General features: G+C 42.6%; 1 protein-coding gene across 1 annotated transcript; it reads right to left on the bottom strand.

Annotated features, from left to right (window-relative positions):
* Positions 1-1,433: 1,433 nt before the first annotated feature.
* Positions 1,434-6,830, bottom strand: mchr1b (melanin-concentrating hormone receptor 1b). The gene is made up of 3 exons (XM_017705598.2): positions 6,679-6,830; positions 6,348-6,445; positions 1,434-5,979 (listed from the first exon to the last, which is right to left on the bottom strand). The coding sequence occupies exons 2-3, from the start codon at positions 6,415-6,417 to the stop codon at positions 4,964-4,966; spliced, it is 1,086 nt and encodes a 361-aa protein (XP_017561087.1). The 5' UTR covers positions 6,418-6,445; positions 6,679-6,830; the 3' UTR covers positions 1,434-4,963.
* Between the last annotated feature and the right edge of the window lie 10,451 nt (positions 6,831-17,281).

Genomic DNA, 17,281 nt, shown 5'->3' with positions numbered 1-17,281 from the left:
AGACATTTTGCTGAAGGACACCTGAGATGTGGGGGCTTTATGGTCTGATCAGTCTAAATTTGTAACTGGGATTATTTGGATTGTGAGAAGCAGAAAATGCAACTACACTCTCAGAAAAAAAAGGTACGACACTGTCACTGGGGCAGTACCCTTTTCATCACTGTGGGGGTACCCTCAGGGGTCCATCTCAGTACCTTTAGTCAGGGATCATAACTGAACGTTGATCCACTGAAATGATATTTTCTAAGCTGTACTGACTCCACACTCCGTCTCACCTCCAGGCTTTTATTTTATTGCTCTGTTTTAAAGTATTTGATTATAAAAAGATAAAAATGTCCACTTTTCCACTAGAAAAAACTTATTTATATATAAGGTCCACATTTGGACACATTCGCTGTTGCACCTTTGAGGATACAGTTCAACTTTTGTACCTTGATGAACGAATCATGTACCAGCACAGCATCTTTATTTCTAACAGTGTAAAGTAGACTGAACTTTGGAGGTGTGGAAAAATATCTATGCAGATTCCTTTAAAAAACAGCATAAAAGCAGAGCTCTGGAAAAGAAGCTGTAATAAAGGCAAAGGATGAACACACTATTCTAAACTGTAACTATATTTAGTTGTTGAGGCTTCTGTGTAATTTTCTGTTAAATACATGTTTTCTGCTTTTTTTGATGCTGACGTACATAATGGCCATTTTGACAGGAAATTCAGTAATTGTGGTCTGAGATCCCCTGCAAATTAGAAGTACTTACTGTACATAATTATACAGCACACATTCACAAATAATGCACACTTAGATTATGAGTCATAGATGTTTACCCATTGACATTGTGAGTAAATGTAATCTTGCATCAATAAAAATGTCTTTGCAATTTGTCGTTGCAATTAAATGCAAGTGGGTCACGACAATGGACTACTTTAGCCTTATATAAAGCTAAAATCAGCACTCAATAAACACAGTTACCTCCCTACTGTGTCCTGCATAGCACATTATTATTATTACAATTTAAATGGCGGGGTAAAAAAATAATGTAATTCACACTGTGTTACACCTTTGATTGAAGACACTACTGGCTGCATCATTATTGCTGGGCAGCCTGTAGTTATTTGAAAGCATATTCTCCCATGACAAGATGACAGAAATAGCTTATTACAAAATTTTGAAAGAAAAATTTTTGAAAGAAACCGATAAGTAAGGTTATATAGCAGCAATCTGTCTTATTAGAGTTGCTCATACACACTGAGGAGCCATTCTGATCTGTCATGCAGTAGAGCTGGATGAGCGCAGTGAAGAAAATGCAGCCCACCCTTAGAAAAATCCTGCACACAGCCATTAACTAGACGTCAACAGTTTCATTCTGACATTTATGCCAAGAGACACTTGAACAGACAGGGTCTATCAAAAAAAAAAAAAAAAAACAGTCACAGCTGAACTTTTATTTGACACAGATTTAGTTCCATCAAGTAATTAGATGCAAATATTCCAGTACACAGTGAAAATGCTTTCCAAAGCCAGGTTACCCCTTAGAAGCTTAGAGTTATGACTGTCGTTGTGCTGTACATTGGATTGACATTGTTATTTCTATGCCATGTTACATAATTGCATGATTAATTACATTTACATCCAGTTTAAATGGTGTAGACAGTTTTGGTTCTAGAATGCAAATGTGTACTATATTCCCACATTTCAGATGCATAACACCTCATGGAACTGGTGTGCAACTCACTCATGTTTAGCAGGCTAAAATCTATCCACAAGGGGGCACCATTAGCACTTGAAGAGCTTCTGTTGCTTCATCAGAGCAGTGCCTTGCATCGATGACACTGTGCTCTTGTTTGTTTTTGCAAAATTCTTACCCCAATTTTAACCCGATTTGCATCTCCTAACAAATTTTCACAGCCTTGGAGTGATTTTCCAGGTCAGGGGGTGTTAGGAAGGGCCAAAGGAAAGTTAACCCTTTCAGGGGGCTTGGTCAGAAAGGCCTGACAGTGTGAATCATCTGGTACTGTGAGAGGAGAAGTGAGTCTTTGGTCTTCTGAACCAGCTCTTGTTCTCTTGATCGAAGGCCCTCCGTTTTTTTCAAACATTTTTTACGATTCAAAACATTTACAAATCCTGTAGTGTGAGACGGTCAGTGATGTAACTGTGATTAAGGCAAGCCGGTTAGAGAGCTAGACGAGTAAAGAAACGCAGTGGACTGAGGAGATAGAGGAACTGCTTGTTGAACAAAAGCAAAAAGTGGCTCTCTTTACAAGGTCAGTCAACTCTGCTGCCAGTTTGTAGAAGAATATGTGTCCAGTCAGTGTGATATCTGCGTTTCTTGACACCATATACTTCCCCAGGTTGAGTTTTTGCTGCACTTATGTCAGTCCAGTCCAGTTTCACTTTGTTTGTGTCCAGTAATAATGGGGGACTTTTCAGTGCTTTTCCACAACTGAAACTCATTGTGTTATATCCTTTTTGCATTATTTACTGTGTGTATGCCCTCAACAAAAACACAAGAAATTCTTTAAAAGACTGAAGTGTGTGATGCTCTTTGTTTTATAAATCTGTTATTTTGTCACTGAAAATATATTGTCACTGTTTCTGGATCTAGCTTTAATCGACAGGAGTAGTTGGCATAGCAAAAAAAAGCCAGACCCACTATTATTGCCCTCTGGGTCACATCCTTAGCATGACGTTCACATTCAGGCACTCCTGTTTAATAGTAACAAAGTTTACTATATGAACTGGCAAAACTGTCCGAATTTACAGTCACCACAAAATCTGTTTCCCTGAACTGTTACTCGGAACGTTTTCTCTGTATTCCTGCGATGAAATGTAGTGAAAACACAAATACTCATTTTATTATTCAAATCCTGGCACCTCAAAAGGTAAAGCAAGCGCTCGAGTGCCTCCCTATAAAATATCTCCTCTTCCACTTACAAAAACACTAAGAATGGGCAATATGACGATGTTTATAGGTCATCATATTAAACCACAACATCGCTGTTCTCAGAAGAAAACCACATAGCTCCAAAATGAGAAAAAATATACTCTTAATTTAAGTCAATGGAAGGAGACTAATCCCCCCACCCCCCAAGTAATTTTGGCCCATTTCTTGTGGTCCATTCATCATGAAATTAATAAACAATGTAAAGGCCAACAGGCTTTTTCAAATTAAACAACTGAAAAATGACAAATGAGATACGAGATTTTGTTCCGACCACAGCGGTATGCTTTTCTCAACATATGGTGAATAATGTCGGTATATAAAAAACACTGACCAACCGCATGTGTGACCAGACAGAATGAAAATGAACAAAAGAGGCTTTACTGGTTTGTATGAGACCCAAAGTCGTGGACAAAAAAACAAAGTTCAGATGCAAAATAAGCCACATACAGTAACAAACATAAACGACAGGTCCAGGTGAACAACATCTAAAAGGGAGCAGGCCAAGAGACGTCAACCAGATCAAAGTAAAGAGCTCAGCAGCTCTGTGAAAGAAACAACGCCTCACACTGAACTTGGGTAAAGCCTCGGCTTGTAAGCTAACTAAACAACTCGTGACAAACAGACAAAAAAAGTGAGGCTGATCTCTGATAGGTAGAGTGCTGTAGTGCCAAAGTGGCATGTTCACCTAGAGGGCTCTGGGAACCGGAGGGATGCGTGACTGCATTACAAATAAGTGGTTAATTCAATTCAGTGCAGCACAATACATGAAGCGCTGAATAGTTTCACACAATAATAATCATCGTACTGTGCTGTAGTTTTGATATTTTAAAAAATCTGCTGAGTTTTTTGTTTTTTTCCACCTCTGGAAACAAATCATCATGATGCATTTGGTGTATCATGAGAATGTCTTGAGTTATTGTGACGTATTTCATGCCATACCGCCCACATCTAGTCTGCACCCCTTCAAAGAACTTTCACCTTTCTCTGTTTTTTTCAACGCTTTTGTTATTACCAAACAACGACTTCTAAGGGTTAAAGAACGTCAACATCACTATCACATTTACACTTAACAGTAAAAAGGACGCTTTCATGAAGAGCGGTGTGACCACCAAGGAACCCTCTCTTTTGGGATGCAGAGAGCACTTTAACTGAATGTCTGTCATCTCTTCCAACTGAATCACATGACTACACAACTTTGACATGCAATCAGCAAGCAGACAAAGGAACACAGCGTCCAGCAAATCAATCTGGCTTTGGAAATAGAAGGTCGCTCCGAACCAGTCCGTGGGACTTACCTCATTTAATCAGGTTAAACTAGAATGAAAGCTAGAATCAGGATTCGATTTGACATTGGCAAAGTCACATCTTGTGCTACGGATAAATAATGGACACTGGCATATGTTGAGGTCTGGGAAAAGAGAAATAAAGCATATGTGTCTGACCGGTCTCAGTGGTTCAGGGGTGAAAATGCTTCCGTCCCTGAGGAATCCTTCCATGTCTCACATTTAAAAGGGATTTTTTTTATATACACCTTTCAATACCTAAACAAAACAATGTTATTTCTTAGTAGTGCACCACACACAGCCAAGAAAGGTATGAAATGTGTTTCTTTTTTTTTGCCACTGTTTTTATCCAGCCAAGAATGAACTTGTAGAATCTGAAACATGAATTACAGTCAAATGCGTTCATATTCAAAGCCCCGCCATGCTCTTTTTCAACCTTGATGTGATCCTAAGACATTCTTCTGATCCTCAAGGGCACAAACTGCCTTTGAAGAAGATTCATCTGTGACGAGGAGAGCAAGAGCGGCCCCTTATGTAACATGCAGCACGGAAGAGCGTTTGTTAGCGTTAGGAAAAACGTTACATTGTACGTGTTCACTTTGGGAAGTTTTTCTTTTTTTGCTGGTGCTCATTACAGACAGCTTCAAGATGTTCTATTCAGCAAGGTTTATCCTAACTCCCCGAGGGCCGCTCTTAACCTCCTGTGGAGCTGTGGGAAGCTTACTGAGGCTAAAGATTTCTCAGTGCACAGCCACCGTGACGGGCAGGAGCTCTCTGGAGGACTGGGACTGCTGTGCCCCGTCGGGAGCCAAGCGTAGACTCACGCTGCCATCTGCCATCCCAGGATCGACCCGTAGGTCCCTGTGGCCCAGTCGGATGGCCACAATGAATTGCCTCTTGAAGGTCTCGCTAAGTACGATGTACAGAAGTGGGTTGATGCAGCTGTTCGCATATCCCATGCTGATGGCGATGTTATAAGCGTAGAGGAAGGCGAAGCTCGGCCTCTGGACGCCCAGGTGGGCCAGCTGTAAGATGTAATACGGAGCCCAGCAGATGAAGAAAGCCAAGCAGATAGCCACCGCCATTCGGGTAACCTTCCTCGTACGGACGCGAAGACTGCGCTGTGGAAGAGGAGCGACAGTGGCAGCCATGTTCTTGAGGATCTTGAAGAAGACCACACAGATGACCACCAACGGCAGGGCGAAAGCCAGCACGAACTGGTAGAGGGTGAACCAGTAGGTGTCTGTGGCTGGGTTGGGGAGAAGAAGAGCGCAACCCACAGAGCCATCTCGTAGAGGCATGAGGCCAGCGTACATCCAAACAGGCGTAATGGAGAGCAGGGAGAGTAGCCACACCAGGCTGACCGCAGAGACAGCCATGCACGGGGTGCGCACATGGTTGAAGCGGATAGGGTGGACCGTGGCCAAGTATCGGTCCAGCGTCATGACGGTCAGGATGTAGGTGCTGACGGTCTGGCTGTTGGAGTCCAATGCGGTGATGACAGTGCACATGGTGGCTCCAAAACACCAAGAGCCGTTTCCCACCAGCTGGTGGATGAGGAACGGCATTCCCAGAAGGAAGAGCAGGTCCACAATGGACAGGCTGAAGATGAAAATGTCAGGCACCGTCTGCTGAGCCCGAAACTTGGTCTTCTTGACTATGGTGTAGATAACAATGCAGTTCCCAATGATCCCCACAAAGCAGATGACTCCGTAAATGCTTGGCATGAGCACATTGTGATAGGGCTCGCTGGGGTCTGCAGGAAACACAAGAGAAACTTCAGATTTCTGGCCAGATCATCAGGCATAACTTCAGGACTAGCTAGAAATGTGCGACTGTGCGATGAAAAAAGTGATGCATTTAAATGACTTGGTTCGAACGTGGAAAAGGTTTTGTCTTTTGGGTTTCTTACATTTGCCACTAACTGTTGCTGTGATACATTTTATCCACGTGGAAATCTACAAATTCGAGCAAATGCAATGCATCACTTTTATCAAACACCTTGAAGGCTTCATCGGTTAAATATACTGAAAACGTCATTTATGTTTAAATCCCTTTATGGTGCAAAGAAATTGGATTTAATAATGTCTTCGAGTGGAGGAGAAAGGAGAGAGAAAAAAGCACCTGCATGAACAATCCCAGAGAGATTATACTGGAAGCTGGAATTATCCTCAGGATCAGTGATGAAATCCATCTCCAGCTGGACTGACTTACTTGAAAAGCTGTCATAATGAATAAATAAAGTCAGTTTCACGGCCTATAAGTAAGTGGCCAATGTCAAAATCAATACAAGCATTGCTGTGCACCAAACAGCTGGATAAAATGGACAAATCAGTCTTATAAAGCTGGTGCTCGGAACACAAAGCCATGCCTTAAAGTCAGTAACAAAGTGTGGCTGAGTGGTTAATTAATCACACTAACGGGTATGAACGTAGCGTCTGTCCAGATCACTTACCTTCTCCCAGAGCCTCTTCTCTCGCTGAATTACTTCGTCCCTAAGCATTTCTCCTTTTTACACCGTTAAAATGACGTCCTTCAAGTTGAGGTATTTCTCCTCGGGTTTAGCATTAACGCCCCCTCTCGCTGTCCGTTACTCTCTGTGTGCGAGTAGCGAGCTGCGGTCTGAATGAACGCTAGTGCAGCTCCTCCTCTCTGCGCCCAGCGAAACAGGCGCTGCGCTCCTTAAAGGGGAACTCCGCCGAATTTCTCAAATTTCGATGTTATGGTTCGGTCGCTGCGATGTGTGTGTAATGATGTAAAATGCTTCGTTGTAGAGAAAGTAGACAGACTCTTATTTCTACAGGCATTTTAAATCACCAGTTTCCAATGATGATGGTAAAAAAATACAAACTGGTAAATACGGTTAAAATAAAATACTGTAATGATCCCCCACTTTTATTATGTGGTGCCCCTAAAGGAATACCTATAATTCCCTTTGGGAACCACTAGAGGGCTTTCAGCCACTGGGCCAATATTATACGCTGCCACCACCTTTAAATACCCGGTCTGGTCCGGGTGAGCCCGATAACACACCTGCACACACAGCAAGTATAAATTGTCTCCATATAACAGTCTTTATTAACAATCAAATGTGTTAAAACATACAAGGGCTAACATTTAGTCCCTCAACAGTCCAGGATGTAAATTTCACTGCAACACGTGCCACTCTTTTCCAATGTAAATATCTCACAGCAAACTAACACTGCACGCACACACGCTTGTGATAAAACACTTCGATACACCCTGTACTGTGATTGACGGGATAGCCCTGAGCAGTTAAATGACAATACACTACATACATACACACACACACACACACACACACACACACACACACACATTCACACCTACAAAATTTAATAAAAATATTCCAGACTTCCCTCGCCGGGTGGCCGTCGAGACCCCCCCGTGGAATGCCGAAGTCCGTCGTCGTCCAGATAATATTTGCCCTCTTCCGGTCAGCGTCTCGCTCGGGTTTTTTTTTATTAGTTAAATAGTCACCCAAAATAATCGCTTAGTTCATCACACAAAGTTCACAAAAGCCTTTCAACCTCGTTCCAGCTGCCCCATTCCACCACGAGTCCTCAAACTCTGACAAAACGCCACCACAACAAAAGCCCCGCACCCGGCTCCAGCCCACGCCATCATGCTCTCCCCCCCCTTTTCAAACCCCCCCCCGCTCCTTTCTACTTACACACCTGATCCTCATCAGCTCACATTGCTGTCCCACAACCCCTCCCCTTCATGCCCATCACACTATTCCCCCTCTTCGAAAGGACTCGTCCCCGAGTCATTCAAACAAAATCATTCCCCCATCTAGGCCGCCTTCGTGTTCTTTGAGGCCGAGAGTCCCAGTCCCTCTCCACAGGCAATGGGTCCAATGATGGTACAACATTCTCCAACTCCCCAATTGCTGACATAGCAATTGAGGTACCCGCCACAGGAGCTGGGGCGCCAGAGGCCGGGGCGGGAGCTGGGGCGCCAGAGGCCGGGGCGGACGCTGGGGCGCCAGAGGCCGGGGCGGACGCTGGGGCGCCAGAGGCCGGGGCGGACGCTGGGGCAGGGCCTTTTCTTTTGAAGGTCCAGATTTTCCCATAACCATTCATCAATGGCACTCTAATTTCTCCCAGTTGCTGCGAAGATCGACCGGCCGTTGGGGGAGGTCTCTCCAAACCACCATCCTGAGAGTCAGCCACACCTATGAAGGATGGCATAACATAAGGCTTCAAGCGGTTGAAATGCACCACCATCTCAGAACCCGATTCCTCATGCTGGACTCTATACAAAACCTCTGACAACCTTTCCAGAATTCTATAAGGGCCTCGATACCGTCTCTGCAACTTAGGGCATACCCCACGTTTCCTAGCCTCATTTCTCACCCAAACTAATTCCCCTTCCGAATAATATTGAAAATTGACCTTAATGTCAAAATTTTCTTTCTGCCCCATTGAGGCCTTAGCCTGGTGCTTCCTGACTGCATCACAAACAGTGGATAAAATTCCCGCCATACTAGAGACATACTCATCTGCAGACTGAAATTTTTCCTGCGAACCAGCCTTCAAAAGAACATCAACTGGAAGTACAATCTCACTCCCAAAAAGCACCTTATATGGAGTGAATCCAGTACTCGCATGCACACTACTTCGATAGGCCATCATTACAAAGGGCAAAAGCGCATCCCAATTTTGCTGATTAGCATCCACATACAAAGACAACATAGATAGGAGGGTGCGGTTAAAACGTTCAATCAACCCATCAGATTGAGGATGGTACGGAGATGTACGCGATTTGTGCATATCTAACAATCTGCACAATTCACCAAACAGATGGGATTCAAAATTTCTCCCCTGGTCAGTATGTATACTGCGAGTAGCACCATACCTACAAACCCACTCTTCTGCCAACACCCTTGCAACAGTCTTGGCTTCTTGATTTGGTAAAGAAAATGCCTCCGTCCACTTTGAGAAATAATCTCCAATAACCAAAATATACTTATTTTTCCATGGTGTTTCAGGCAGCGGACCCAGAATATCTAAAGCTATCCTTTCATAAGGTCTTGAGGTAACTGTTGGCAAAAGAGGGGCACATGGGGCTGGACCTGAAGTTTTACGTGATGCACAATCGACACATTCCTTACACCATCTTTTTACGTCTCCTGACCATCCTGGCCAATAAAAACGAGCCCTTACTTTATCTTTTAACTTCTGAATACCCAAATGTCCCCCAGTCACATCATTATGCAGCATAGTCAAAACTGCTGGAACCATACCTTTAGGAAGAACAATCTGAACTACTGCAGGCTCAACTAGGCGAGACGGTGCCACTCGCACCAAACAATCACCCTGCACCTGCAGTTGGTCCCACACCTGAGCATATTTCTGTAATGAGGGGTGATTTTGAACAACCTCAACCCACCCCCCAATTCCCTTCCTCAACTGTATCAAAAGATCTATTTCTGGGTCTCCCTTTTGTACTAAGGCTAAACCCTCCGATTCCATTCCTAGGGGCAAATGCTCTGATTCCGTTTCCAGAGTCCCTCCTCCCATACTAAACTGGCTCACGACCTGTACCACGGGAGTACTTCTTCCACCATATTCGGATAGTCTATTCCCACGGCCAGAAGTGAGCTCCTCACCCTTTTTACTAAATTCAACATCCAAATTTGTCAACAAAGAGGGCAACCTGGAAAGGGCATCAGCATTCACATGCTGACGCCCTGGACGGTGCACAATCTTATACTGAAAGCTGGCCAACTGTTCCACCCACCTAGCCAACTGCCCTTCCAATCCCTGAAAATTGTGAAGCCACCGCAATGAATTGTGATCAGTTCTCAATATAAATTCTCTACCTAGCAGATAATGTTTAAAATATTTAGTAAACACCACCATGCTCAACAATTCCTTCTTTGTGGTAGCATACCTGCGCTCAGCTTTAGAAAGAGCTCGGCTACCATAAGCTATAACCCTTTCTACCCCATCCACTTCCTGCGACAAAACCGCTCCAATCCCAAAATCACTAGCATCAGTGTCTAAGATAAAAACTTTCTTTGGATCAGGATAAGCCAATATTGGAGCTGTTACCAGACAAACCTTCAATTGTTCAAATGCCCTCTGACAGGCCTCATCCCACTGAAAACTTTTTCCTTTTTCCGTGAGTTGATGTAAGGGCCGAGCTACCTCTGCAAACCCACGTACAAACCGTCGATAGTAAGAAGCAAGTCCTAAAAAACTCCTAACTTCCGTCTGATTTGTTGGTTCTGGCCAGGTTCTTACTGCTTCTACCTTTTTAGGGTCAGCCATAACTCCTTCCACTGAAATAATATGGCCCAAGTACTGCACCTTAGTAGCAAACAGATCACACTTGCCAGGCTTCACTTTTAAATTAGCAAACTTTAATTTAGATAAAACCTCCCCTAACCGGCTCAAATGTTCCCCAAATGTCCTTCCGAACACAATAATGTCATCCAAATAGACCAAACAAGTGGTCCACTGCAGATCTGCTAACACCAAATCCATCAGCCGCTGAAATGTACCAGGGGCGTTTGTTAACCCAAAAGGTAAAACATTGAATTCAAATAATCCATGTTTAGTAGTGAAAGCTGTCTTACATTTATCCTTAGAAGCCACCTCAACTTGCCAATACCCACTTGCTAGATCAAGGGTGCTAAACCATTGAGCATTAGCCAAGCTATCCAAGGCCTCATCAATTCTAGGCAAGGGATACACATCCTTCCTAGTGACCTCATTTAACTTGCGATAATCAACGCAAAACCGAAGGCCACCATCTTTTTTTCGCACAGGAACCACAGGTGCCGCCCAAGGGCTACAAGATGGCTGAATAATACCCTGCTCCTGCATATCCTTAATATGGTCAGACACTTCCTGCTGTAAGTGAAGTGGAACTCTACGGGGTGCCAACCTAACAGGTTTAGCCAAGCCTGTATCGATCTCATGGAGTGTCAAATGAGTTCTCCCCAAATCTGCCTCATTCCTGCTGAATACTGAAAGATTATCCCCCAACAACCCTCGTATTGCATGCATCTGACTAGAGGTAAACCCCTTCTCATCCAACCGTAACTGAGCAACCAAATCATCTATGGTCCATCCATCAATGCCAACCTTGGGATCCACTCTCTGCATTACTTCTCCAGTCCCCTCTACTTCTATGGCCGTATCAAGGGTACCCAGGGTCATACCTTGCCTCAGTGTCTGAGCATTATCTGCCACATTAAGCACTCTAACAGGGAGAAAACCACCTCTAGTTTGACAGACCACTCTCGCAATCATTATATCACCCTGAGTCAAAGAAGAGGGCTCAAACATACACTCCATGCTATCCCCCAACAAACCCTCCACAATCCCAGAAATGATCACCTCACTCCTAGGAGGGATAACAACATCGTTATGGACAGACACAGAGTAAGTGTGAGCCCCACCCTCCCTCAAGAACAAGGTTAATCTTTTACCCATAATAGTGCACTGCTTCCCCCCCAAATCAATGACCACACCATACTTCTGAAGAAAATCCATCCCCAACAAAATCCCCAAAGGTATGTCAGCGACCAAAAACTCTACTACCAGGGCAAGGGCTCCAAACTGGCATATGGTCTGCCACTTCCCCAAAATCTCCATCTCACCACCATTAGCTACAGCTACTCGACCCTCATAATTTTGGAGATCAGATCTACCCCCTGTAATTTCTAACCAATTTTTTTTAGAAATAATGGACACCTGAGCTCCTGTATCTATTAAAAGGTGTCCATCATGACCCCCAACCTGGGCGGACACATATACCCCCAGCCCGTAGTCCCCTGGAGGCGTCACTAATAACAGGCCCTGACCTGGTAAAACAGAGGGAGCTGGCATTAGGCCTGCTGAACCAGCTCCCTCTAGTTTCCCTTCAAATACGGACAATCCCTTTTAATATGACGATTACATCCACATTCCCAACAGACCCCCCTTTCAGGAGCTCTCTCCCCCACAATCCTCCCTTGGTTCTGCCCCTCACACGTTTTAGAACTCTCAAAACTCTCACCAATTCTTGACTGAAGATTTTTGACAGTATTCTGAAGGGTTTTTACATCCTGTCTAAGGCCCTCTACTACTCCCAAAAGTGTATGCATTTGGGAGTCTAAGACGGTAGCTGTATTAACCAATACTTGGGTTGGCTGTTTAGATGGAAACTGCTCCAACCCACGTATAAGTTCCAATTCAGAAGCTACATTAATAGCTTCCTCTAATGTTTCTAACTTGGCAGTACGTAACTGAATACGCAACTCAGCTGACCCAACATTAGCAATAAAATGATCTTTAGCCAGAAGGTCTTGGGTTGGAGCACCAACCGTCGGATAAGCTTTAATAACTAAACGCCTTAGGGAATTACCATATTCCCTAGCTGATTCTTGAGGGAGCCTTTTCCTACCTATAAAATTCACCCGGTTCCACTCAGCACTATCACATGGTTGAAAACATTTTGTTAAGGCAGCTTTCAAACTTGGATAACTGCTCTTTTCCTCTATCGCAAGCCCACTATATATGTCTCGAGCTCTACCAGTAAGAAGCAAAGACATAAATTTAAGCTTAAACGCATCATTCCAACCATTTACTTCAGCTGCCATTTCAAATTGTTCGGACCAGTCATACCAGTCACGCCCTGAACCTGTAAAGGACTCTGGTATAAATACTGGACGCTGAACTTGGCTGATTTGAGAGTGCTGAGACTGGGGGACATGACTAGAACCACCAACTGTATCTGCAGGTTGATCAGGCTCATGCATTTTGGCACCCTATATATTCACACACACAAAAAAACAAGACTATCCCACCGCTGCCACCAGTGTAATGATCCCCCACTTTTATTATGTGGTGCCCCTAAAGGAATACCTATAATTCCCTTTGGGAACCACTAGAGGGCTTTCAGCCACTGGGCCAATATTATACGCTGCCACCACCTTTAAATACCCGGTCTGGTCCGGGTGAGCCCGATAACACACCTGCACACACAGCAAGTATAAATTGTCTCCATATAACAGTCTTTATTAACAATCAAATGTGTTAAAACATACAAGGGCTAACATTTAGTCCCTCAACAGTCCAGGATGTAAATTTCACTGCAACACGTGCCACTCTTTTCCAATGTAAATATCTCACAGCAAACTAACACTGCACGCACACACGCTTGTGATAAAACACTTCGATACACCCTGTACTGTGATTGACGGGATAGCCCTGAGCAGTTAAATGACAATACACTACATACATATACATACACACACACACACACACACACACACACACACACATTCACACCTACAAAATTTAATAAAAATATTCCAGACTTCCCTCGCCGGGTGGCCGTCGAGACCCCCCCGTGGAATGCCGAAGTCCGTCGTCGTCCAGATAATATTTGCCCTCTTCCGGTCAGCGTCTCGCTCGGGTTTTTTTTTATTAGTTAAATAGTCACCCAAAATAATCGCTTAGTTCATCACACAAAGTTCACAAAAGTCTTTCAACCGCGTTCCAGCTGCCCCATTCCACCACGAGTCCTCAAACTCTGACCAAACGCCACCACAACAAAAGCCCCGCACCCGGCTCCAGCCCACGCCATCATGCTCTCCCCCCCCTTTGTTTTTGGGTTTCACCACTTTTGTTTTACTATTACGCCATTACATATTAAGACATGTGTAGCTTCGCTGGTGGCTTTATTTATGAAATAAAATGGTTGTGTTTGTGCTTCAAACAACATGGCATCTGGTTCCCATCGCCACCATTGTAAAGAAACCAAGCTGGTAGGTTTTTCTACAGTGCACCGTTTCAAATTATGCCGCTCTGAATTGCTTTGTCTACATCTCAAAAATTGGATTATGCAGGAATTATGCAGGAATTGTCCTTTAACATTAGTTCTACATTTGGCTCCGAGCATATTTGCATTCGTTCATATTTTATAATTGAAACTGCATCTGAGCCTCATTGCGAGCATTTCAATCTCTGAGTGTCCTTGACATCAATTTTTAGGTGTTCAGCTTGTTGATTTCATTAAAGGAATCATATTTTGGCCTTTGGAATTAATGCGCTTGCTCTCTTCGTGCTTCAGCTGCTCCACAATAACTGTCTGCGAGAATCTTGGCCCTATTATTTAATGGCATTCCAAAACAACAGCAGCCTATTGGAATAATTTCTGTTAGACTTTCACATTTAGTCATTTAACAGACAATCCCTACAAAGAGAAACCTACAAAAACTTCCCACTAGCACTGCTATCAATACAGCGATAGAGCTAGATTGTGACAAATGGCACCATTTTGCCAACATTGCATGAATGAGCAGTGCAGAGTAAGTTTAAAGAAGCACTGTTAGAAAACTAATAGGGTGTAAGGAACGGAGACGAAGAGGCAGGATGTATGTGCAAGTCCTTTGATGTATTGAAAACACTGAAGAAACTGAATCTACAAAAGTGACTAAACAAAAAAAAAGGAGTATTAATGACATGATTCTTAGGCAGAAGGAAAAGAAAAAGACAAAAGGACATGAAGTAAATTGGTCAACGAACAACGAACAAAAAAGCAAACACAAAGCACACAAGCAGGGGTATAAACACACATGGAACACACTGGAAACAGGATGGGGCTACAAACGACACACAGGTAGGACAAATGACATGGAGGCAGGACCAGGCAGAAGACACAGACAGACACAAAATAACAACAATAGCACACAGAACAAGAAAACAAAGGACAGGACAGGACAGGATGTTACACCTATTGTAAAACAACATCATAGGCAGCATATTTAAAGTTTAATAGGAACGCTCATAGGGATAATATGCTTTTAGAGGCATTAAACTTCAGATGTCTGGTTCTTATCATCACTGTTGTGAATAATTCTGACTGCTCTTGTGCAGTGCATTTCACACCAGACCACTCCGAATAACTTTCTCTTTTACATCTTCATGATTTTCTCATTAAAACTGGGAAAATCAGTGGTATTCCCCTTTAAGCCAGGAGTCAGGATTGCCCAGCAGGACTGTTTCATACTTCTTCTCAGATAGGAGAGTCTTGAAGTCAACCAGAAATCTAAATTGACCTTTTTTGTCTTATTAGTTCATATTTTTGGTCATATTATGTGTATAATATTCCCTGTAATCTATGATCAAAGTATAGTGAGTTTTGACTCTTCAACCCCAAGTTCAGCCACGTCACCCCACTGCTGTGCTCCCTTCTCTGGCTTCCTGTAGCTGCACACATCACATTAAAAGGGTAATGCTTGCCTGCAAAGCCAAAAATGGACCAGTCCCTACCTACTTGATGTCAATGGTGAAATCTCAAACTGTACCACGAGCCCTTCGAGCTTCAAGTACAGCTTGGCTTGACCCTCTGTCCTTCAAGGCGTGTGGAAGACAAGCATCAAGACTGTTCTCTGTACTGCCACCCAGGTGGTGGAAAAACATCCCACTGGCTGTCCGAACAGCAGAGTCTCTCACTGTCTTCAAACGCAGACTGAAGACTCTTTATACAGCACTTAAATGAGAACTGAATTAAGTATTGATTGTGTTCTATTGCACTGTGTATTGTAGTTTATTGTATTGTAGTGTAGTGTGTGGTATTGTATTGTAGTGTATTGTAGTTTATTGTATTGTAGTGTATTGTATTGCACTGTGTATTGTAGTTTATTGTATTGTATTGTATTGCACTGTGTATTGTAGTTTATTGTATTGTAGTGTAGTGTATTGTAATGTATTGTAGTGTAGTGTATTGTATTGTATTGCACTGTGTATTGTAGTTTATTGTATTGTAGTGTATTGTATTGTATTGTATTGTAGTGTATTGTATTGTATTGTATTGCACTGTGTATTGTAGTTTATTGTATTGTATTGTATTGTAGTGTATTGTATTGTATTGCACTGTGTATTGTAGTTTATTGTATTGTAGTGTAGTGTATGGTATTGTATTGTAGTGTATTGTATTGTAGTGTAGTGTATTGTATTGCACTGTGTATTGTAGTTTATTGTATTGTAGTGTAGTGTATGGTATTGTATTGTAGTGTATTGTATTGTAGTGTAGTGTATTGTATTGCACTGTGTATTGTAGTTTATTGTATTGTATTTTATTGTATTGCACTGTGTATTGTAGTTTATTTTATTGTATTTTATTGTATTGCACTGTGTATTGTAGTTTATTGTATTGTAGTGTATTGTATTGTATTGTATTGTATTGCACTGTGTATTGTATTGTATTGAGTTGTATTGTACAGAGTTCTGTGTTCAACTCTGTTCCTTTTCTCTCTGTATCTACAGTGACTCTTGTATCTAGCAGTATCTTGAGCTCAGGACTGCCGTTCTCTCTAACCTACTGGTAACTAGTAAAGATACTTTCTCTAGACAGACAAAGCACTTCTTGTAAGTCGCTCTGGATAAGAGCATCTGCTAAATGCTGTAAATTTAAATGATTACATCACTGTGCACCAGCAGGAGAAGACAAATAACATTAATCAATAATATATCACCTCTACCACCCATCACCAAGTGAAGTACTCAGCTCACTCATAGATGCTCTCTGCTACCATTTTTACCCAGAAATACATTTGAGCTTTAAAAAAAAAAATGAGATAATTTTTGCTCTGCGTTGATGTTAAAGGTACAGTATGTAGATTTTGGTGAACTGGAGAATGGTGATCTGGTGGAAATGTGTAATTGCACACAATGTGCAGAAGAACATTAGTCGGTTGTATTTTGGACCCTTCTCTGAGCGGATGAATCCGAGAATTGTGTGTGCACTGAAAAAGTATTCAAAGAGAACTTTGAGCTGGACTGTCTTTTTGAGTCTGTGGCTGTGAAATTAATATCGCTGTTGTGGGAACAAAACCTCTTCTCTCCATTTTTGTCGATTTTCAGTTTTTGACATAATTTGAAAAGGCATGTTGGCCTTTATATTGTCTGTGAATTTCATGAAGGACGGATCAAAATAAATGGCAAAAAATGACTTGTAAAAAAGTCTGGTTCCATTGACATACATTGAAAGTAAAGTATGTTTTTTCCTTCTCCTGTAAAGTTACCATTTTGGAG

This window comes from Pygocentrus nattereri, chromosome 14 (genome assembly GCF_015220715.1).
Source record: "Pygocentrus nattereri isolate fPygNat1 chromosome 14, fPygNat1.pri, whole genome shotgun sequence".
In the NCBI taxonomy this organism is placed as follows: Eukaryota; Metazoa; Chordata; class Actinopteri; order Characiformes; family Serrasalmidae; genus Pygocentrus; species Pygocentrus nattereri.
This window is presented reverse-complemented; position numbering and strand designations above follow the sequence as displayed.